The sequence below is a fragment of the Dermochelys coriacea genome, chromosome 3 (assembly GCF_009764565.3).
Source record: "Dermochelys coriacea isolate rDerCor1 chromosome 3, rDerCor1.pri.v4, whole genome shotgun sequence".
Lineage (NCBI taxonomy): Eukaryota > Metazoa > Chordata > Testudines > Dermochelyidae > Dermochelys > Dermochelys coriacea.
In genome coordinates, this window is record NC_050070.1 from 6,528,226 (window position 1) to 6,551,729 (window position 23,504).

The 23,504-nt window shown below is 45.2% G+C and overlaps 1 protein-coding gene across 1 annotated transcript in view; it reads right to left on the minus strand.

Annotated features, from left to right (window-relative positions):
- PNOC (prepronociceptin) overlaps positions 1 to 23,504 on the minus strand; it is a 49,341-nt gene that overhangs the window by 21,080 nt on the left and 4,757 nt on the right. Inside the window, exon 2 of the mRNA XM_038393721.2 lies at positions 6,218 to 6,360. Coding sequence (XP_038249649.1) covers positions 6,218 to 6,360 — 143 coding nt within the window. The remainder of the gene's footprint in view (positions 1 to 6,217; positions 6,361 to 23,504) is intronic.

Here is a 23,504-nt window from a genome sequence, read left to right on the forward strand (position 1 = left end):
AAAGATTTGGAAGATCCATATTTGGCTCCAAAATCACTGGGCTGGGTGATGTGGAGGCACCATGATCAGCTGATGTCTTGGTTGGCTGTAGCTAGACAATTACACTGTGCTCATCATCATAATATCTGGTAATCACCATCTAAGCATTATTATCCCCATTCTACAATTGGGGAAACATGGGCACAGAGAATGATTTGCCCAAGGTCTCTTGGCAAGTTAATGGCAGAGCCAGGATGAGAGTGCAAGACTCTTGAGTCTTAGGGTAGTGTCCTAACCATTGGGCCATATTGCTTCCCACTCCTGCAGATAACGGGTGCACTGAGGGTCCCTAGAAGAACCCCCCCACAATAGGAATTAACTTCTGCAGCACATTTATAGGAGGTTAGCTGATGCAGAAGGTGCCTCCTGCAGGCCAAATCTGGCTCATCTGCTGCAGGGTGATGGATCCTGCAGGGCATTCAGTGCAGAAGATGCATCCTGTGAAATGTACCCAAGTGACTCAGGACTTGTCACCATGACAAACGCAAGTAAAACACTGCCGTGATGTATTGTCTTGGGCTTGTTAAGAAATAGAAAGGGGGAGGGGAAATCAATACATACCAAGTAGAAAAGAACAATAGAGAAAGAGAGGCGCCTACCAAGGCTGTCACAGAGGATCAATAGAGAGGAAAAGAAAGCATTATGAACTGTGAAAAAGTACTGGCCAGAGTCTTTAATGGCTCTCATGCCTGTGTGCTCTTTAATCAAGTGCTGAAGGCAAGTCTCATTTTCCTGCACAACAGGCTAGAAAGATCGGAGCAGTAATAACCAAGGAATGAGAAGATACTGATCTAGACACCCAGACTTCCCTAGGAAAGCTAGGGCCTGACCCAGAGAGTGGTCAGCAAGTGCACCTCCTACTGACTGCCAGCTACTCATCACCTCTTGGGATCAGGCCCTTCATTTCCATCATAGGTTAGGGAGGATAGAAATGTCCTTTTTCCTATCCTTCCAGTCCTGCTCTGCCCCTCTCCACATGTGTGATCTGCATCAGGAGATGCTCTGAACTAAGTAATGCTCATTAATCAGTTTACATGTTGAATCAGATCAGAACGTCTTGACAAAGACAGTTTTCATTTGTACGTGTATGGCTGAGTCCTGAGGGACAAACAGCTGGCAACAGGGATGAGTTGTTGAGACAAGTTAGATTGGGGGTGACTCAGGAGACTAGCAAAGCTTAGCATTGTTTCTGAAAATGTGTCTAAAGACTAGATTATAAAGTTACGCGCCAGCTCCCAAGGCTCATGTCTGTTGGGGTCGGGGAGTCAGGTCTGACATGCTGATTCTTTCCTTTCCAATTAAAAGTTTCCATTCTGAATGCACTTACTGCTAGCTTGACAGCCCTGGAGTTTGAAGTCCTCTTGTTATCCCCAGAACATTTACAACAGGAGAAATGATCGTGTCAGCTTCCTCCTTTGCCATGTCTCAACCTTGCCCAGGAGGAGAGACCACTTCTGGGAGTCAGATGGCCATGCACCCTCCATGGACCATGCAGTTGTTGGTGTCTGTGTTGAGAATGCTGAGAAAGGGGACTAGCTATTGTCCATTATGTTAGGGGTATCTGGGTGCTGGAAAGGGGGTGTAAAGACACCAAGAGTGTTTCACAGAGGCCACCAAACAGGCAGCAGCTGCTTTTGATCATTACCAACCCAGGCTGGATTCAGCCCAAGATGTTTGTTTTTGTGTGTGTGTCTTCAATGCACTATTTTACATGTAAAAGAGAGGATGGGACTTAAAATACTTTTCAGAGTAATATTCATGCATGAAACTATAATGTGGCCAACGCCTTTATTGTAAGTTGTGGTTTGCATTAGCTGTGGCTGAGCTTCCGAAAGGGGACAGAGGTTCAGATGAACGTCCAAAAGTTTGGCTTACATTACTGAGACTGTAAGCTCTTTGGGGCAGGGACTGTCTCTTTATTCTTATTAAAAAATGCATCCGATGAAGTGAGCTGTAGCTCACGAAAACTTATGCTCTAATAAATTTGTTAGTCTCTAAGGTGCCACAAGTACTCCTTTTCTTTTTGCGAATACAGACTAACACGGCTGCTACTCTGAAACCTGTCTCTTTATTCTAAGTTTGTACAGCACCTTGTCAAGGGGTGCTGGTTTATGACTGGGGCTTCTAGGCATCCCAGTAATACAAATAATGAAGAATAGACATTTTGAATTTAAACAGCTGATGCTGGAAATCACATGAGAACTATTTTTCTCTGAGTATTTAGCACTTTCCCTTCTAGCTGCAGTGCACAGGGTTGTATGAAAGAAACAGAATAGGGATGGCAAAGTTTGCCCAAACCCAACTGGAACTGAGGAGGACATGTGGGGAGTTCTGCTCCCTTGAGCCTGGTAGAAGAGGGATATTTCTCCCTTGGCTTTTAGCTATGTATCCCCACACCTCCCTTATTGTAACCCATGTCCAGCCCTAGCTTGGAGTGGGAAGGCAGATTGCACTCTAAAATTGATATGAATAATTGGCTCTTCAGAGCTCAACCGGCCAGAGTGGTCCCTGTTAGGCAATGGGAGCGGCTGAGCAGGTTTCCTGCACAACCCCTTACTGCCACTGACGCAGGGAGCAGGAGACTGGATGGAATCTAAACAGTTGTACGGATAAGAGCACTAACCACAGCCAATCTGCATTCAGCAATAGGATTCATTTGGCCTAATCTGTCATCATCATGTGCCCAGATTAGTGTGACCAACTTTGTAAACCCTTTCCCTGACACTTCAATCAGCACCAGGAGGCATCTAAAGCCAGCCCTGAACATGAGTGTTTGTGGATCAGGACTCTCAGTGCAGCAGGTATCCTAGCAGACTGTGTCAGTCTGAAGTCAGAGACACGGTAAAGCTGGTGCATTAGATCCCCCAGCTCTGCCACCTCAACCCTGTGATAGGGGGGTGAGAGTTACTTCAGGCCTTTTATCCACCTGTTCCAGTGTAAATACAAATCCTTGGAAATTCTTCCTCTGCCCAAGACACCAAGTAATAGAAGCTACCGTGACCCATACAGATGGGCATTCTATCAGCCACTTCCCACTGATTATTAATATGTACCAGACGGGAATCAAATCCTGACTCTCCTTGAGACCAGCTGTAACTCCCTAGGCAAATTACAGGAGCCCTTCTCCTGGGTGCAGTTATTGAGACTTGTTTTTTATGAGCTGGGCTTTTCCGCTCCTTTGCCCGGTGCATTCTGTGGTACCTCTCGTGAGACATAAACTTCAACAGAAATTTATAGAGCCAGACAAGGCCTTTCAAACACCTTGTTGCCAATAAAACTGGTCAGGACTCACTGCCTAACAAACGCTGTGCTAGAGAGAGAGAAGGAAGTGTGAAGAAGAAAAGCAGGACCGTTCTTCTCTATGGGCTTAAAGCTGCAGTAGAATAGTGGGGGAGCAGTGAAATGTTTGGTTAAGCCAGCTGTGATCTAGGTGCTGTAATTAAGTGTCCCTATCACTCCCAACAGTCTTGTCTCTGTCTGGGCTGACTCGAGGGTTGACACTTTGAAAAACTCTTTTGTCCTCAGAACAAAGTCACATCAGGAAATGGCTCAGATTCTATCTATGAGCAGTTTGGGCCTAGAGATTGTTTTGGGGTAGGGTGGCCAACTTTCGCATTTGTGAAAACCGGACACTAAGCGCTGGAACCTCTCCCACCCCCTGCTCTGCCTCTTCCCCTGAGGCCCCGCCCCTTGTGCCACCTCTTTCCCTCAAGGCCCCACCCCTGTTCCTATTCCTCTCCCCGCCCCACCCCATCACTCGCTGCTATCTCCACCACCCTCCCACTGCCAGCTGAGCAGGGCTCTAGAGGTGACTGGAGCAGGACATTCGAGAGAGAGGCAGGCTCCAGGGATGAGTAACGGGGACAAGACGGGGGAGGGAGAGCTGGGTTCTGAGGGTGGGAGGGTGACTGGGGTAGGGGGGGAAGAGAGAGCCGTGCTCCAGGGGTGGGGTGCAGGGGGGCTGAGTGGGGCAGGAGAGCCACACTCTGGGCGCAGGCAGTTGGGGGTGGGTGAGTGGGGCAGGCAGAGTCATGCTTGGGGCAGGACAGGGGAGCCGCTGGTACCTCCTTCCACCCAAGCCCTTCCTGAGTGCTCCTCCAGGCTACAGCAGCCTTGGTGTCAGAGGCTGGTTACTGTAGGCAACCAAACTTTTAGTGTCTGGTCAGTGCTGACCAGACCTGGCCAGGTTCCCTTTTCTACTGGACTTTCTGGTCAAAAACCAGACACCTGGCAACCGTATTTTGGGGGGTGGGAAGCTGACAACACCAAGATCTCAGCTTTCTGATTACCATGGGGGCCCTCAACATATCAGATAGAAACAGCCCACTTGTGTGTCCACAGCCCCAGCAAGCCTGTCTTTCTGCATTATTTTTAATGCACCCTTTGCTATAGTATCAAAAATCCAAGAAGCAAGTGTCCTAGTGTAATCAATCTCAGAAATTCTAGGATTGTGGGTGGAAATAAGACCTCTCAGTGTCTAACTGACCTGCACACATGTGACATCTGGGTGCGAACTTGTGACCTGCTGCTCTTAAAACACAGGCCTTTACCATTGCTAGCCATGTATATAATGCCATAGCTATACACAGTGCTATGTTATAGGTACGCTGTGCCAAACAGACAGGTCCCACAGAGTATTCCAGCTTTAAGGTGCCTTCCAGGGCTCCTAACAAGTTCAGAGAAGAGAAGGATGGACCTGATTCACCACTGTGCTATGCTAGTTTTACACTGGTGTAACTCCATTAACTTCAATAGGATTACTCCTGATTTACACCAGGGCATGCTAGCTCAGAATCAGGCCTTTTGTTTCTATGCTTTGTATTTACTTGACTGTCCCTCTAGCCATTGATCATCTTAATCTGTAGCCATAAAAATATAGCTGGATGTCTGACACATTCATAGATAATATAGCTCTCCTACAAAGCAGCCCCCAGGTCTGTCCTTGGAAGCCCTAGGAGATGAACGGATCTGATCTCCCTCCTTACTTCCAAATGCTCCTGAGAATCCTTTGCATGGGGCTGCCCTGTCTGCTAATGCAAAGGTATAAAGGATTCTGGAGTGGATGGGTGCAGGTGGGGATCTCACTATGGGGTTCAAGATGACCCTGGTATATTTCAAACAAACAAACAAAAAGAGAAGGATAGAAGGTGTGATAAATATAAAGGGAAGGGTAATCACCTTTCTATATACAGTGATATAAAATCCCTCCTGGCCAGAGGCAACATCTTGTTACCTGTAAAGGTTAAAAAGCTCAGCGAACCTCAGTGGCTGGCACTTGACCCAAAGGACAAATAAGGGGACAAGATACTTTCAAATCTTGGGGCGGGGGAGGCTTTTGTTCGTGCTCTTTGTTTACATGGTGGTTCTTTCTTGGGACTGAGAGGGGCCAGACAGAAATCCATCTTTTCCAACCCATCCTAATTCAAGTCTCCAATATTGCAACCAGTATAGGTAAGCCAGGCAAGGCGGACTAGTTTATCTTTTGTTTTATGTGAATTTTCCCTGTGTTAAGAGGGAGGTTTATTCCTGTTTTCTGTAACTTTAAGGTTTTGCCCAGAGGGGGATCCTCTGTGTTTTGAATCTGAATACCCTATAAAGTATTTTCCATCCTGATTTTACAGAGATGATTTTTACCTTTCTTTTTTTTTAATAAAATCCTTCTTTTAAGAATCTGACTGATTTTTTCCATTGTTCCAAGATCTAGGGGTTTGGGTCTTTGATGATTTTGTAACAAATTGGTTAGGATATTATTCTCAAGCCTCCCCAGGAAAGGGGGTGTGTAGGGCTTGGGGGAAGACGTCTCCAAGTGGTCTCTTTCCCTGTTCTTTGTTTGATGGTGACAGCATACTGTTCAAGGCCAAGGCAAAGTTTGTCTTGGGGAAGTTTTTAACCTAAACTGGTAAGAATAAGCTTAGGGGGTCTTTCATGTGGGTCCCCACATCTGTACCCTAGAGTTCAGAGTGGGGAAGGAACCCTGACAGAAGGGCTCATTTATTCCCGTGAAGCACTTTACCAATTCTACTGCCCCCCCACCTCCTGATGTGGCTCTGGGTGATTGCTTATGTTATCTGTTCCTAATGCTGGTAACATCAGGACAGGGCAGCATTACTGGTGCACCTGGGACATCTGCATGTCAGTCGCTGGAGAGTGAGTGAGGCTATGGCCTTGACTGACTTACGAGAACATTGAAGTTGTCCTGTTGGTTGTACAAGTGTCTGTTGCAGCTCAGACAGTCCCTCTGACAGTCGCCGAGCACGTGGGCAAACAAGCACAGCAGCAAGAGATCCCACAGCAGAGCCCCCATGGTGGCAGTTGCAAGACCTAGAGAACAGAGAAACAAAGACAAGTAGCTCATTGAAGAGATCACTCCCGGTCTGTTAGAAAGAGAACTTCTCCATTGCTGAGTCACCAGAGCAGCAAAACCTCTGAAGTAATCGGATCATTTTCCTAGTATACTAACAAGGTGCACGTGGTCTGACTGGTCAGTAACTGCCAGGATCACACTTTCATTTTTGGAAACAGATACTGCATTTGCTTTTGCCCCAGTCAGTTGGTGCTTCCCCAAACTGTCCATGATTTTACAAAACTAATGGTCAGGACTCCACTGTTCTGTTACCAACTCTGCCACTGATTCCCCATGTGACCTTGGATGAATCATTTAATTTCTTCAGATCAGTTTCCCATCATTAAATTGCAGGTCGTGTCTCTCCACAGGAGCAGTGTGAGACTTAATTGTTTGTAAGGCACTTTAAGATCATGGAACAAAAGGTGCAAATAATCAAAGTAAACTGTTAATGAAGAGCCTCTGGTCTGAAAATGTATCTGTTGAAACTATTCAGCAAACGTGAGTAATGAATACACTCATAGGCGACCAAATTTGGCTTCCAAACAATTTGATAATTTAAAGAGCAGCTAAAGCCATAACAAACAGTATTACTCATAATACTCCATCAGCGCTTAGTGACACATGTAAGGGAGATATTGTCAAACATATGGGACCAAATTCTGCTGTCAGACACATTCATACAATTCACATTGTCTTCAGTGATAGATGTACTTGCCTGGTACATTAATTTTATATTTGAGATGGTGCTGGAGGAAAACTGCATATCAGTGAGCTAAAGTGGGCCAAGTTGTACTGTCTTCTTACAGGGGTATACCATTAAAATCAATGGGTGCAACTCTGCCCTTCTTTGTGGCACTCTTCAAACCCAAAGCAAGTTCTGTTAAGCTTCAGTGTAACTGAAACAGATTTTAAAAGTTAATTCTATGTTGATGAAGGATTGGCTGGAGATGGAATTTATCTAGACAACAGAGGTATCCAGATGTGAAGTTTATCTCGACCCTGGAGTGATCACATGTTGGCTGTGAGGGGAAGTAAGATTTTGTGACCCATCATAGTTTCTGAGCTGAGGCTGCCAGCCAAGGCAGCTGATTTAAAGCCAATTAGGGACGTGGTTTGTGGGATGTAGATCCTGTCTGTTAGGAGCTGAGCAGAGACCACCTCCTGTCTGAGCTAGTAATCTAGAAGTGAACGTGTCTGCATCTCATTCCCAGTCCTTGGAGCCATCCTCTTCTCCAGCTTCAGCTTGTTTGTATTCACTACACTTCTCTCTGCCTCTCTAGTCTCTCTCTATTTCCAACACAACAAGTGTTGAATACAAGTTTCTCTTCTATCTAAGGTTTCAGAGTAGCAGCTGTGTTAGTCTGTATCTGCAAAAAGAAAAGGAGGACTTGTGGCACCTTAGAGACTAACAAATTTATTTGAGTATAAGTTTTTGTGAGCTACAGCTCACTTCATCGGATGCATGTCATCTGATGAAGTGAGCTGTAGCTCACGAAAGCTTATGCTCAAATAAATTTGTTAGTCTCTAAGGTGCCACAAGTCCTCCTTTTCTTCTATCTAAGTGTTTTCATAGCCCTTGTCATTGACAATATGACAACCCAAGCCCTCTCCCCAGGTTTGGTGGGCTCTACCTGAAGGACCTTTGTACCTCAGATCCCAATTTTCTATCCCACTTCCACCTCCACAAGTGCCAAAACTAGTTAGCAGGAGTCAGTCAGCAGCTGCTGAGAATGTGAACATAAGAACAGCCATACAGAGTCAGACCAATGGTTGATCTAGCCTAGTATCCTGTCTTCTGACAGTGGTCAATGCCAGGTGCCCCAGAGGAAATGAACACAACAGGTAACCATCAAGTGATCCCCTGTCGCCCATTTCCAGCCTCTGGCAAACAGAGGCTAAGGATACTGTCCCTGCCCATCCTGGCTAATAGCCATTGATGGACCTATTCTCCATGAATTTATCTAGTTCTTTTTTGAACCCTGTTATAGTCTTGGCCTTCACAACATCCCCTGGCAATGAGTTCAATAGGTTGACTGTGCAATATGTGAAGAAATACTTCCTTTTGTTTGTTTTAAATCTGCTGCCATTAATTTCATTGGATGACCCCTAGTTCTTGTGTTATGAGAAGGAATAAATAACACTTCCTTATTTACTTTCTCCACACCAGTCATGATTTTTTAGACCTCTACCATATCCCCCTTAGTCGTCTCTTTTCCAAGATGAAAATTCCCATTCTTATTAATCTCTCCTCATATGGAAGCTGGTCCATACTTCTAATAATTTTTGTTGCCCTTTTCTGAACCTTTTCCAATTCCAAGATACCTTTTTTGAGATGGGGCGACCAAATCTGCACGTAGTATTCAAGATGTGGATGTACCAGGGATTTATATAGAGGCAATATGACATTTTCTGTTTTATTATCAATCCCTTTCCTAATGATTCCCAACGTTCTGCAGGCTTCTTTGACTGCCGCTGCACATTGAGTGGATGTTTTCAGAGAACTATCCACAATAACTCCAAGATCTCTTTCTTGAGTGGTAAGAGCTAATTTAGGCTCCCTCATTTTATATGTATAGTTGGAATTATGTTTTCCAGTGTGCATTACTTTGCATTTATCAACATTGGATTTCATCTGTCATTTTCTTTCCCAGTCACCCAATTTTGTGAGAAAGGGATCTTCGCAGTCTGCTTGGAACTTAACTATCTTGATTAGTTTTCGCAAAAAGAAAAGGAGTACTTCTGGCACCTTAGAGACTAACAAATTTATTTGAGCATAAGCTTTCATGAGTTACAGCTCACTTCATCGGATGCATTCAATGGAAAATACAGTGGGGAGATTTATATACATAGAGAACATGAAACAATGGGTGTTACCATACACACTGTAATGAGAGTGATCACTTAAGGAGAGCTATTACCAGCAGGAGAGCGGGGGACCTTTTGTAGTGATAATCAAGGTGGGCCATTTCCAGCAGTTGACAAGAACGTCTGAGGAACAGTGAGGGATGGGGGGCGGAATAAACAAAGGGAAATAGTTTTACTTTGTGTAATGACCCATCCACTACCAGTCTCTATTCAAGCCTAAGTTAATTGTATCCAGTTTGCAAATTAATTCCAATTCAGCAGTCTCTCGTTGGAGTCTGGTTTTGAAGTTTTTTTGTTGAAGAATTGCAACTTTTAGGCCTGTAATCGAGTGACCGAAGAGATTGAAGTGTTCTCTGACTGGTTTTTGAATGTTATAATTCTTGACGTCTGATTTGTTCTTTTACGTAGAGACTGTCCAGTTTGACCAATGTACGTGGCAGAGGGGCATTGCTGGCACATGATGGCATATGTCACATTGGTAGATGTGCAGGTGAATGAGCCTCTGATAGTGTGGCTGATGTGATTAGGCCCTACAATGGTGTCCCTGAATAGATATGTGGACAGAGTTGGCAACGGGCTTTGTTGCAAGGATAGGTTCCTGGGTTAGTGGTTCTGTTGTGTGGTGTGTGGTTGCTGGTGAGTATTTCATAGAATCATAGAATCATAGAATATCAGGGTTGGAAGGGACCCCAGAAGGTCATCTAGTCCAACCCCCTGCTCAAAGCAGGACCAAGTCCCAGTTAAATCATCCCAGCCAGGGCTTTGTCAAGCCTGACCTTAAAAACCTCTAAGGAAGGAGATTCTACCACCTCCCTAGGTAACGCATTCCAGTGTTTCACCACCCCCTTAGTGAAAAAGTTTTTCCTAATATCCAATCTAAACCTCCCCCATTGCAACTTGAGACCATTACTCCTCGTTCTGTCATCTGCTACCATTGAGAACAGTCTAGAGCCATCCTCTTTGAAACCCCCTTTCAGGTAGTTGAAAGCAGCTATCAAATCCCCCCTCATTCTTCTCTTCTGCAGACTAAACAATCCCAGCTCCCTCAGCCTCTCCTCATAAGTCATGTGCTCTAGACCCCTAATCATTTTCGTTGCCCTTCGTTGTACTCTTTCCAATTTATCCACATCCTTCCTGTAGTGTGGGGCCCAAAACTGGACACAGTACTCCAGATGAGGCCTCACCAGTGTCGAATAGAGGGGAACGATCACGTCCCTCGATCTGCTCGCTATGCCCCTACTTATACATCCCAAAATGCCATTGGCCTTCTTGGCAACAAGGGCACACTGCTGACTCATATCCAGCTTCTCGTCCACTGTCACCCCTAGGTCCTTTTCCGCAGAACTGCTGCCGAGCCATTCGGTCCCTAGTCTGTAGCGGTGCATTGGATTCTTCCATCCTAAGTGCAGGACCCTGCACTTATCCTTATTGAACCTCATTAGATTTCTTTTGGCCCAATCCTCCAATTTGTCTAGGTCCTTCTGTATCCTATCCCTCCCCTCCAGCGTATCTACCACTCCTCCCAGTTTAGTATCATCCGCAAATTTGCTGAGAGTGCAATCCACACCATCCTCCAGATCATTTATGAAGATATTGAACAAAACGGGCCCCAGGACCGACCCCTGGGGCACTCCACTTGACACCGGCTGCCAACTAGACATGGAGCCATTGATCACTACCCGTTGAGCCCGACAATCTAGCCAGCTTTCTACCCACCTTATAGTGCATTCATCCAGCCCATACTTCCTTAACTTGCTGACAAGAATGCTGTGGGAGACCGTGTGAAAAGCTTTGCTAAAGTCAAGAAACAATACATCCACTGCTTTCCCTTCATCCACAGAACCAGTAATCTCATCATAAAAGGCGATTAGATTAGTCAGGCATGACCTTCCCTTGGTGAATCCATGCTGACTGTTCCTGATCACTTTCCTCTCCTCTAAGTGCTTCAGGATTGATTCTTTGAGGACCTGCTCCATGATTTTTCCAGGGACTGAGGTGAGGCTGACCGGCCTGTAGTTCCCAGGATCCTCCTTCTTCCCTTTTTTAAAGATGGGCACTACATTAGCCTTTTTCCAGTCATCCGGGACTTCCCCCGTTCGCCACGAGTTTTCAAAGATAATGGCCAAGGGCTCTGCAATCACAGCCGCCAATTCCTTCAGCACTCTCGGATGCAATTCGTCCGGCCCCATGGACTTGTGCACGTCCAGCTTTTCTAAATAGTCCCTAACCACCTCTATCTCTACAGAGGGCTGGCCATCTCTTCCCCATTTTGTGATGCCCAGCACAGCAGTCTGGGAGCTGACCTTGTTAGTGAAAACAGAAGCAAAAAAAAGCATTGAGTACATTAGCTTTTTCCACATCCTCTGTCACTAGCTTGCCTCCCTCATTCAGTAAGGGGCCCACACTTTCCTTGGCTTTCTTCTTGTTGCCAACATACCTGAAGAAACCCTTCTTGTTACTCTTGACATCTCTTGCTAGCTGCAGCTCCAGGTGCGATTTGGCCCTCCTGATATCTTTCCTACATGCCCGAGCAATATTTTTATACTCTTCCCTGGTCATATGTCCAACCTTCCACTTCTTGTAAGCTTCTTTTTTATGTTTAAGATCCGCTAGGATTTCACCATTAAGCCAAGCTGGTCGCCTGCCATATTTACTATTCTTTCGACTCATCGGGATGGTTTGTCCCTGTAACCTCAACAGGGATTCCTTGAAATACAGCCAGCACTCCTGGACTCCCTTCCCTTTCATGTTAGTCCCCCAGGGGATCCTGGCCATCTGTTCCCTGAGGGAGTCAAAGTCTGCTTTCCTGAAGTCCAGGGTCCGTATCCTGCTGCTTACCTTTCTTCCCTGCGTCAGGATCCTGAACTCAACCAACTCATGGTCACTGCCTCCCAGATTCCCATCCACTTTTGCTTCCCCCACTAATTCTACCCGGTTTGTGAGCAGCAGGTCAAGAAAAGCGCTCCCCCTAGTTGGCTCCCCTAGCACTTGCACCAGGAAATTGTCCCCTACGCTTTCCAAAAACTTCCTGGATTGTCTATGCACCGCTGTATTGCTCTCCCAGCAGATATCAGGAAAATTAAAGTCACCCATGAGAATCAGGGCATGCGATCTAGTAGCTTCCGTGAGTTGCCGGAAGAAAGCCTCATCCACCTCATCCCCCTGGTCCGGTGGTCTATAGCAGACTCCCACCATGACATCACTCTTGTTGCACACACTTCTAAACTTAATCCAGAGACACTCAGGTTTTTCCACAGTTTCGTACCGGAGCTCTGAGCAGTCATACTGCTCCCTTACATACAGTGCTACTCCCCCACCTTTTCTGCCCTGCCTGTCCTTCCTGAACAGTTTATAACCATCCATGACTGTACTCCAGTCATGTGAGTTATCCCACCAAGTCTCTGTTATTCCAATCACGTCATAATTCCTTGACATCACCAGGACCTCCAGTTCTCCCTGCTTGTTTCCAAGGCTTTGTGCATTTGTATATAAGCACTTGAGATAACCTGTTGATCGCCCCTCATTCCCAGTATGAGGCAGGAGCCCTCCCCTCTCAGACATTCCTGCCTGTGCTTCCTCCCGGTATCCCGCTTTCCCACTTACCTCAGGGCTTTGGTCTCCTTCCCCCGGTGAACCTAGTTTAAAGCCCTCCTCACTAGGTTAGCCAGCCTGCTGGCAAAGATGTTCTTCCCTCTCTTCGTAAGATGGAGCCCGTCTCTGCCCAGCACTCCTCCTTCATGGAACACCATCCCATGGTCAAAGAATCCAAAGCCTTCTCTCCGACACCACCTGCGTAGCCATTCGTTGACCTCCACGATTCGACGGTCCCTACCCAGGCCTTTTCCTTCCACGGGGAGGATGGACGAGAACACCACTTGCGCCTCCAACTCCTTTATCCTTCTTCCCAGAGCCACGTAGTCCGCAGTGATCCGCTCAAGGTCATTCTTGGCAGTATCATTGGTGCCCACGTGGAGAAGCAGGAAGGGGTAGCGATCCGAGGGCTTGATGAGTCTCGGCAGTCTCTCCGTCACATCACGTTTGTTTCAGGATGGGGGGCTGTATGTAAGCAAGAACTGGCCTGTCTCCCAAGATCTGTGAGAGTGATGGGTCGTCCTTCAGGATAGGTTGTAGATCCTTGATGATGTGTTGGAGAGGTTTTGGTTGGGGGCTGAAGGTGATGGCTAGTGGAGTTCTGTTTTCTTTGTTGGGCCTGTCCTGTAGTAGGTGACTTCTGGATACTCTTCTGGCTCTGTCAATCTGTTTCTTCACTTCAGCAGGTAGGTATTGTAGTTGTAAGAATGCTTGATAGAGATCTTGTAGGTGTTTGTCTCTGTCTGAGGGGTTGGAGCAAATTCAGTTGTATCATAGAGCTTGGCTGTAGACAATGGATCATGTGGTGTGGTCTGGATGAAAGCTGGAGGTATGTAGGTAGGAATAGCGGTCAGTAGGTGTCCGGTATAGGGTGGTGTTTATGTGACCATCACGTATTAGCGCCATAGTGTCCAGGAAGTGGATCTCTTGTGTGGACTGGTCCAGGCTGAGGTTGATGGTGAGATGGAAATTGTTGAAATCCTGGTGGAATTCCTCAAGGGCTTCTTTTCCATGGGTCCAGATGATGAAGATGTCATCAATGTAGCGCAAGTAGAGTAGGGGCATTAGGGGACAAGAGCTGAGGAAGTGTTGTTCTAAGGAAATGGCCCACCTTGATTATCACTACAAAAGGTCCCCCCCCCCACTCTCCTGCTGGTAATAGCTCACCTTAAGTGATCACACTGTGTACAGTGTGGTTACAGTGTGTATGGTAACACCCATTGTTTCATGTTCTCTATGTATATAAATCTCCCCACTGTATTTTCCAGTGAATGCATCCGATAAAGTGAGCTGTAGCTCACGAAAGCTTATGCTCAAATAAACTTGTCAGTCTCTAAGGTGCCACAAGTACTCCTTTTCTTTTTGCGAATACAAACTAACACGGCTCCTACTCAGAACCCTTGATTAGTTTTGTATCATCTGCAAATTTTGCCACTTCACTAGTGTTTACCCCATTTTCCAGATCATTTATGAAGGTTTTGAAAAATACAGGTCCAAGTACAGACCCCTGGGGGGCACCACTATTTACTTCTCTCCATTCTGAACATTTATCATTTATTCCTACCCTTTGTTTTCTTTCTTTTAACCGGTTACTGATCCATGAGAGGACCTTCCTTCTTATCCCATGGTTGCTTACTTTGCTTAAGAGCCTTTGGTGAAGGACCTTATTAAAGATTTTCTGAAAATCTAAGTACACTATACCCACTGGATCACCCTTGTCCACATGCTTATTGACCCCCTCAAAGAATTCTAGTAAATTGGTGAGCCATAATTTCCCTTTACACAAACCATGTTGACTCTTCCCCAACAAATCATGTACATCTATGTGTCTGATAATTCTGTTCTTTACTATAGTTTAAGCCTAATTTCAGTACCAGGCAAATTGGTTGATCAGCCTGCAATTGCCAAGATTGCCTCTGGTGCCTTTTTAAAAAATTGGCGTCACATTAACTATCCTCCAGTTATCCGATACAGAAGCTGAGTTAAATGATAGGTTACAAACCACAGTTGGTAGTTCTGCAATTTCACATTTGAGTTCCTTCAGAACTTGGGTGAATACCATCTCGTCATGGTGACTTATTGCTGTTTAATATATCAGTTTGTTCCAAAACCGCCTCTAATGACACCTCAATCTGGGATAGTTCTTCAGATTTGTCACCTAAAAAGAATGTCTCAAGTTTGTGAATCTCCCTCACATCCTCTGCCATGAAGACTGTTGCAAAGAATTCACTTAGTTTCTCTGCAATGGCCTTATTTGTTTAGTTTAGTTTTAGTTTTAGTTTCTCTGCAATGGCCTTATTGTCTTTGAGTGCTCCTTTAGCATCTCGATCGTTCAGCGGCCTCACGGGTTGTTATCAGGCTTCCTGCTTCTGATTTTTTTTGCTGTTGCTTTTTGACTCTTTGGCTAGCTGTTCTTCAGATTCTTTTTTGGCCTTCCTGATTATGTTTTTTTTACACTTCACTTGCCAGAGTTTATGCTCCTTTCTATTTTCCTCAATAGGATTTAACTTCCACTTTTTAAAGGATGCTTTTTTTTATCTCTAACTGTTTCTTCTTTGTTGGTTAGCCACAGTGGGACTTTTTTGTCCTCTTACTATGTCTTTTAATTTGGGGTATACATTTAAATTGAGCTTCAATTATGGTGTCTTTAAAAGTTTCCATGCAGCTTGCAGGGACTTCACTTTTGGTGCTGTACTTTTTAATTTCTATTTAACAGACTTCCTCATTTTTGTGTAGTTCCCCTCTCTGAAATTAAATGCTACTGGGGTGGGTTGCATTGGTGTTTTCCCCCGCAGAGGGATGTTAAATTTTATTATGTTATGATCACTATTACTAAACGGTTCAACTATCTTCACCTCTTGGACCCAAACCTGTGCTCCACTTAGGACTAAATCAGAATTGCCTCTCCTCTTGTGAGTTCCAGGACTAGCTGATCCAAGAAGTAAGCATTTAAAGTACCAAGAAACTTTATCTCTGCATCCCATCCTGAGATGACATGTACCCAGTCAATATGGGGATAATTGAAATGGGCCAATAGAAGACTATGCTACCTTGTTTCAAGCACCTTTCATCTGAAGATCTGAATACACTTTATAACCATGAATGAAGACTCACACTTCTGTGAGACTGGGGTTGTTTATTGCCATGTTATAAATGGGGAAACTGAGGCAAATAGCAGTGAAATGACAAAATCAAGGTGCAGCAGTGAATCAGAGCTGAAGAAGTGGTACCCAGGACTCCTGCCAGTGGCTTCTTCTTTTAACCCTCCTTCCTCCCCTTGTTAAGGAGACTTGGTACATTTCAAATTAAGATATCAACTTAAACAAAAGTGAATAAAGCAAGTGGCCCACCGTCTTTTCCCTTGTCCCCCAAAGTTCTCACCACTGAAATTCCAGCACTGGATATATTATTATTTATTGTTTGTACTATAACAGCACCCAGGTGCCCCGGTCAAGGATCTGAGAGTCACTGTGCAAGGTGCTGTACAAGTACATATAGGCTGAGGTCTGACCTATCTGAAAGCTCCCTCTTGAACTGTTGTATTTAATCAGCAGGGCTGGGATAAGTGGAACAAGGACTTGGGTCCCGGCACACAGGAGACGCAGGTTTTCTTATTTGCATGACAGTAAGAGAGGAGACATGACATGCAATTACTCATGAACAGAGTCCAGGAGCAGCGCTTATTGCAGGCAGGGTGCCTGTCACCAGGGTGATTTATGCTGAATACAGTGGGGATGCCAGTCTCTCTGCTTCCTGTGAAATTCCTGATCTGCATTTCCCCTGCATGGGGCAATGACTCCCACAAAAGCAGGGTAATGTGACAGATGTTCAGCATTATGTCTCCTGTCTAGTGAGATGTTCTGTTTGTGATTTGCATTCCCGTCCTCAGTGTCAGCAATCTCTGCATGTGTGGCACGAAGCTGGCAGGCTTCGGAAGGCCCCCTCCCTGCACTGTGACTTTCATTTCCTTCCCTGACACTGTAAGATTCTGCTCAGAGGTTACAATCCATGAATGGGGGTCCGCCCTATGAACTGGACATGAGCTGGGACAGCATGGGGCATTGCTTTTGATGGCACTGTTCTCCCTGAGCAATACACTGAGGGCCAGAAGCTCCTTCTGATCAGAGACCAAGGACTGGATCCAGAGACAATGTGTAGAGCAGCACAAATTGTACTCACTCACACATCAGTGGATGTGGATGAACAGAAGAACCGTGGAATTCAATCCTGAGCCCCGCTCTGGCCCTGATGGGCATTGATCTTGGTGCAAAGAAGTTAGAAAGCAGCCATATCTCCCTGCTGGGGAATCCCCCCGCATGGAGGTGTTCTCTGCTGGCGGAGAGTCAGGCTAACTGACTCCTACACCAGCAACTTCTGCAGCCCATAGCATAGGGGGCATGTCAGGTCATTCTTGGTGGCAGAGGGGAAGATGGCATAGCCAGAACATGATGTGCTCTGGCAAGTAGATGGCAGATGATTCCTTGGGATCATGGCCATCTGGGTGTAGTTTAGACTAGCCAGGGCTTCCCTGAACTGGCCCCAGGCTGCTGAAGAAGTGGGCAGCCACAAATGCCACAACAGTTCTGAGATGTGCCTGTAGCATTTAAAGAAGCTGCTTGTCTCATTCCTCACTTTTGTAACCTGTGCCTTAAGGCTACCATTTTTTTGCCACTGTGAATAAACTTAGCTTAGAAGAGGCAGACGTGAATCTTATTCCAGAGGCTCATTTGCCAGCGTTACTCAGTTAGGTGAATAGCTTGAGCAATGTCTTTAACCTTAGCACACATCACCATTTAAAAACAAAAATAATGAATCGTTTTATGTAAGGAAAGGCAATTCCCTCCACACTGGTCTTATTTGTCACAGTGTCATTCTGCACAGTGGGGATAACAGCTTTTATTCAAATGATTAGCAGCTCAGAGCTGAAATTCCCGTTCACCTGTATAATCAAAAACATTGTGAATTGAGGTTTTTTAGGGTGTTTCTGATGACAATAGTAAGGGATAAACAAATTCTAAGAGGAAACTGTCTAATTGGAATGATTTGGGAGGCTACAAGGTTAACTATGCACTTGAGTATGCTTTTTACCAACTCCTTGTTGCAATAAGAAATCAGGTATAGTGCTTGTGATTGCAGCATTTATTGCTCTGTCTGCTATCCAGCTTGTAATTCCCTTTGAACAAATGCAAAAGTGAGATGTTTGATACAGACCTAATAAACAAGGGCCAAATCCTGATGCAGCTGAAGTCAGTGGCACAACACCAGTTGGACCTAATTCTGACCTGGCTCACACTACGGTAAATTGAAAGTAACCTGGTCAAAGTCAGTGGAGTTCAGCGGGTGTCCAATTGGTATGAGAGCAGAACTGGGCCTGTTGACTTCAGTAAGACCAGGATTCGGACCACAACATTTCTTTTTGCTTCTGCTTGTGTTTGCTGTGTGAAACAGGATCTAGTGGAACCTCTAAAAGTCTTTGTGGGGAAAGAGAGAGGAGGTGGGAAAACAGAGAAGTCTGGAGGAGAAGATACTTTGGGACTTAGGGCCAAATCCTGGTTCTGTTCCCTTTGTGCCAGCTATCTCATTCCAGACAGGGATGAGAATCCAGGCCCCTAGCTCATGCCAAGAGGATGGGCATAACTCCTTCATGTATAGAGTTTGCATGCAGAGCTCTCTTGACTTCAATGAAAAGGGTGTACAGGACTTGGCCCAGGGTGCCTCACTGGAAGAGATTTAAAAGGGGCTTTGTTTCAGAGAGATGAGATGAGTCCACCTGCATAACTGAAGGGTTGCATATTACATTGTGAATCCTCTTTAAAATCATTCCCCTGGGTACAGTTTACTGCAGCGATACTGTCAGTGGGTTGGAATGTGGTCACAGGATAATGTTACTTAACCACCTGCTGCTGCAGCATCAATTTACTGAAAATAAGTGATCAGATCCCTGTCAGAGCTGCCTCACGTAGCACAGATCTGAGGTTGTGGGGGTGCCCACAGCTGGTGCTGCCCCATTCACCCAACGTGGCACCTTTGCAGTGTATAGCTAATCCAGGGACATACGCATGTAGCCTGTGAAAGAATCTCCCAAAGGGAAAACTAGACTGGGCAATGCACTGGAGTATATACATAGGGAATCACCTTGTACTGGCATCTGAGGGATGGACTAGATCAGTGGCTCTCAACGAGGGGTACACATATTCCTGGGGATACGCAGAGGTCTTCCGGGGGATACATCAACTCATCTAGATATTTGCCTAGTTTTACAACCGGCTACATAAAAAGCACTAGCCAAATCCGTACAAACCAAAATTTCATGCAGACAATGACTTGTCTATACTGCTCTGTATACTATGCACTGAAATGTAAGTACAATATTTATATTCCAATTGATTTATTTTAGAATGATATGGTAAAAATCAGAAAGTCAGCAATTTTTCAGTCATAGTGTGCTGTGACACTTGTATTTTTATGTCTGATTTTGTCAATAAGTAGAATTTAAGTGAGGTGAAACTTGGGGTACGCAAGACAAGTCAGACTCCTGAAAGGGGTTGTGATGTTGCACTGCATCTGTTTATGGAAATATGCTTATGAGTATGAATATAATGTAACTGAAATATGCTTCATGCAAAAGGTCTCTTGTAAGGTATCTTTACAAAGCTTATGATCTACTGAGTGTGTTCGTTCTATTTGTATGAATGTATTATTCTTGTATCTGAAGCTAAAAATATGAAGTATTACTCTAAAGTCCTATTGTAACTATGCAAAGTGTGAGCTATTAATGGTGGCTTAGGATCTTGATGGCTCTCATTAACTAGAACAATTGGTTGTAAATGGCTCTGTTTACTTGTAAGCCTTCCTGTGTTTGTGTGACTCAGGCCGGAAAGAATGGAGGCTTGGGGTCCCACAGAACATGTGACCATGTCACCTGGTACTGGAATCCATCTTAAACCTGGTGCTTTTCCATTTAGAAGGAGGGGAGGGGACCCAGAGAAACAAAGGATTCCTGCCTTGTGCCAAAGCTATAAAAGGGGGTGGAACAGAACAAAGGGGCTGCCAGTCATGAGATATCCCTGAGTTACCACCTGACTTGGAACTAACAAGGTCTGTACCAGGGGAAAGGATTGGGCCCAGACTAAGAAGGAGTCTAATCTATGAAATAAGCTTATTGGAACATCTCTGTATTCAGTTTCTTAAATGTATTAGGCTTAGACTTGCGTGTTTTGTTTTATTTTGCTTGATAACTTACTTTGTTCTGCCTGCTATTACTTGAAACCACTTAAATCCTACTCTTTATACTTAATAAAATCACTCTTGTTTATTAATTAACCCAGAGTAAGTGATTAATACCCGGGGGAACAAACAGCTGTGCATATCTCTCTATCAGTGTTATAGAGGACAGACAATTTATGAGTTTACCCTGTATAAGCTTTATACAGAGTAAAACAGATTTATTTGGGGTTTGGATCCGATTGGGAACTGGGTGTCTGGGTGCTGGAGATAGATAACCTGCTGAGTGGTTTTCAGTTAGAGCCTGCAGCTTTGGGGGTGTGGTTCAGACCTGGGTCCGTGTTGCAGCAGGTTAGCATGTCTGGCTCAATAAGACAGGGTTCTGAAAATCCTAAGGTGGCAAAGAAATCGGGCTCATAGGTAGTTTAAGCACATCAGGTGACAGTCCCAAGGGAGTCTCTGTGACAGAACCTGTCAAGGGGGTACAGTAGTCTGGAAAGTTTGAGAGACAATGGACTAGATTAACTGCCTAAAAAGGAGACACAGACCATTGTCTTGTGGTGAAGGTAAGAGACCTGGGATCATTTCCCAGCTCTGCCACTGTGTGGTCCTGAGCAAGTCACTTTACTTTGCTGTGACTCATTTATCCCATCTGCAAAATGGGGATCATTCACCTTCCTCAGAGGGATGTCAGGGTGTGGAATCCATTAGGGCCCAAGCATGCCTGATAAGCACTGCCCTGAGCTGGTGTCTCAGCGTTACCCCAGAGGGAGCTGCGGAAAGGATTATGGCTCCTTCGGCCTCTGCTGCACCTTAGGATGATATAGCATGTCTGGCCCTGGTGTCTCCAGCTGGCTCTGCTGGCTGGAGTTGGGGCCATGGTATGTTTTCCCAGCAGTTCATGGAAGAAACAGGTACAGTCAACATGCAGGGCATGAATATGCCATCTCACGTACAAGACCAGGCAAAGTAATCAGAGCAGTTCTGAGATTTGGAGCTAACATGTAATTTGTTTATCTTAGGGGTTTCTACCACCACCCATCACCCCGGCATCTGAGCACACCCTTGTGTATGTCACTGCTGAACTTGGCCCAGAGATATCTATGGATGTTGCAGCTGCTTGTTCCAGGTTGCCTTGTTGAATGTGGTCCTGTAACTCTAGTCCTATTGGAAATGCTCATTTCATTGGTTGATCAGAACCCAAGTGAGAAAAAGGGGATTTGGGTAGAGGGAAGCAAGCTGAGTGTAAACAGTTTGAAGCTGGGGGATCGGACAGGCATAGGAGTGAACATCTGTCTATTACTGGAAAATCAAGGTTGCGGTGCCATGAAAAACTAGTTTGTCCAAAGCTCTGATGCCTGAGAACAAAGATTCAGTTTGAGACAGGGTCAGCTCTAACTTGGGCAAACATTTGAGCTGGTTCCAATCTGATCTGGTCTGACCTAGTTAACTTCTCTGGGGCTTGTGATAGTGGCAAATGTAGAGAGGAAAAGGCTGCCCTCAGGATCCTCAAACCATGATTCTTTTCCGAGGCTGAGTAGAGGGAACACATAAGGCAGTAAAGAAATGAAAGCTGGGCTTCTTCTTTCTGCTTGGAAGTGATGCTATGAAGGGCTGGTTCATACAAAGTTTCTTTAATTCAGTGTTACCAGCAGTGTGGGAGTGTTACCCCCCACTTCCCATAAAGTCTGGAGTATCAGATTCATAGCACTTTGGTACCAGGGTCACACACAGTTTCTCTCTGGCTGGAGTAGAGTATGCCGAGGGCATGGAAGGGTTAATCTCAGTAGCTTGTTTGTTGTTTGCCGACTGTATAAGGGAGAGAGCTGATAAGGTTTGGAATTACTTTAATCTTTGCTGAGTCTCATTAAAGCTGGATGGCAGAATGAGTCAGAGGATTGGCAAAAGCTTCCAGAAGAGGGGCTGAGAATGGCAATCACCCTTTCAACTCACCCCTAAAAGTCATTTGGATTAATCTCTTTCACGATGCACAGAGGCAGAGTGACCTAAAGGGCTGAGCATGGTTTAGAGGGCCAGGCAGTGCTGTGTTCTAACCCAGTGCTGCAACTGATTCCCTGGGTGTCCTTATGCACATTGTGTCACCCCTTTGTGCCTCAGTTTCCCCATCTGTAAAATGGGGGTTACTGGTTCTGGCTGATCTGTCTCACACAGTATGAGGGCTAATTACTGAAGTGCATAGAATATCCTGGAGATGGGAAAAACTCTGTACAAGTGCTCACTGTTACTATCTGCGGCATCTCTCTGTCTGTGGCATCTCCTGCTTCTTTACCTGGTTACTTCAAGGCTCTGGTTTTAAAGCCTGCTCTCATTTTTCAACTCTTACATTTGGGCAGCACCTGAGATCCTTGAATGAAAAGTGCTGTAGTGGTAGGAAGTGCTGTCAAGCTCTTACACTGGCCATTCAGGCCAGGCTAGATGATCTTAATGGCCCTTCTGACTGTGAAATATGTTATCAACCACTGCGCTTTGTAGAATATCTTAGAATTAAGACTAAGATAAAGAAACAACACCCTACCAATACTTATTCATTTACAACCCTTTTATTGGAGTCTAATGTTTAAGACCTCTTCTTTCCCTTGACTTTATTAATTATTATTTCAGCCCAGAACGGCTGGCACCACACTCACTGACGTCAATGAGAGTGTTTCAGAGTAGCAGCCGTGTTAGTCTGTATTCGCAAAAAGAAAAGGAGGACTTGTGGCACCTTAAAGACTAACAAATTTATTTGAGCATAAGCTTTCGTGAGCTACAGATCACTTCACTCGAGCGTTCTAGCGTATAATCATCACATCTCCACCCACAGTGTGTCAAGAGGAGAATGTACCCTTATTCATGGAATTAGCAAAAGTATAGATGAAACTGTAAAGATTTTTTCCCCAGAACAAATACATGCTCAGCAGAAATCTCTGCTTGGAATAGGGGTATTGATGTAGCTTCCAAAGGGGAAGGGGGGGAAACAAGGCATCTCTCCCTTCCAACCTGACAGGGAGGGGTGGGAGTATGCAGATTCATTCATGTTTTGTAAAGTGTTTGGGATCTCGGATCAATGAGAGTGTGTGGCTTTCATCCTGCTCCCATGCAAGCCAGTGGTTCATTGCTTCTCATAGTGGGGAAGAGGCAGGTGTTGGCTGTAATTAATATAAAGGGGATTCTTTTGTGGCAGCTGCTGGACGTATACAAGACCCAGTAGTTCTTGCTACTTCCCAGACTAACTAGACAAAGGCTGTGCTCTCCCCCATACTACAAAGAGCAAAACTCCAGTGAGCCTGATTTTGACCTCACTCACAACCATGTAGCTGCAACAGAGTTGATCCTGATTCATACCAAAGTAACTGGGATCAGGATCAGGTCCTCCAGGCAGCTTACCACACTCCTTTTGTCCCCAAAAGAGGTTTCAAGTTCACTGTGCCCTAGAAAG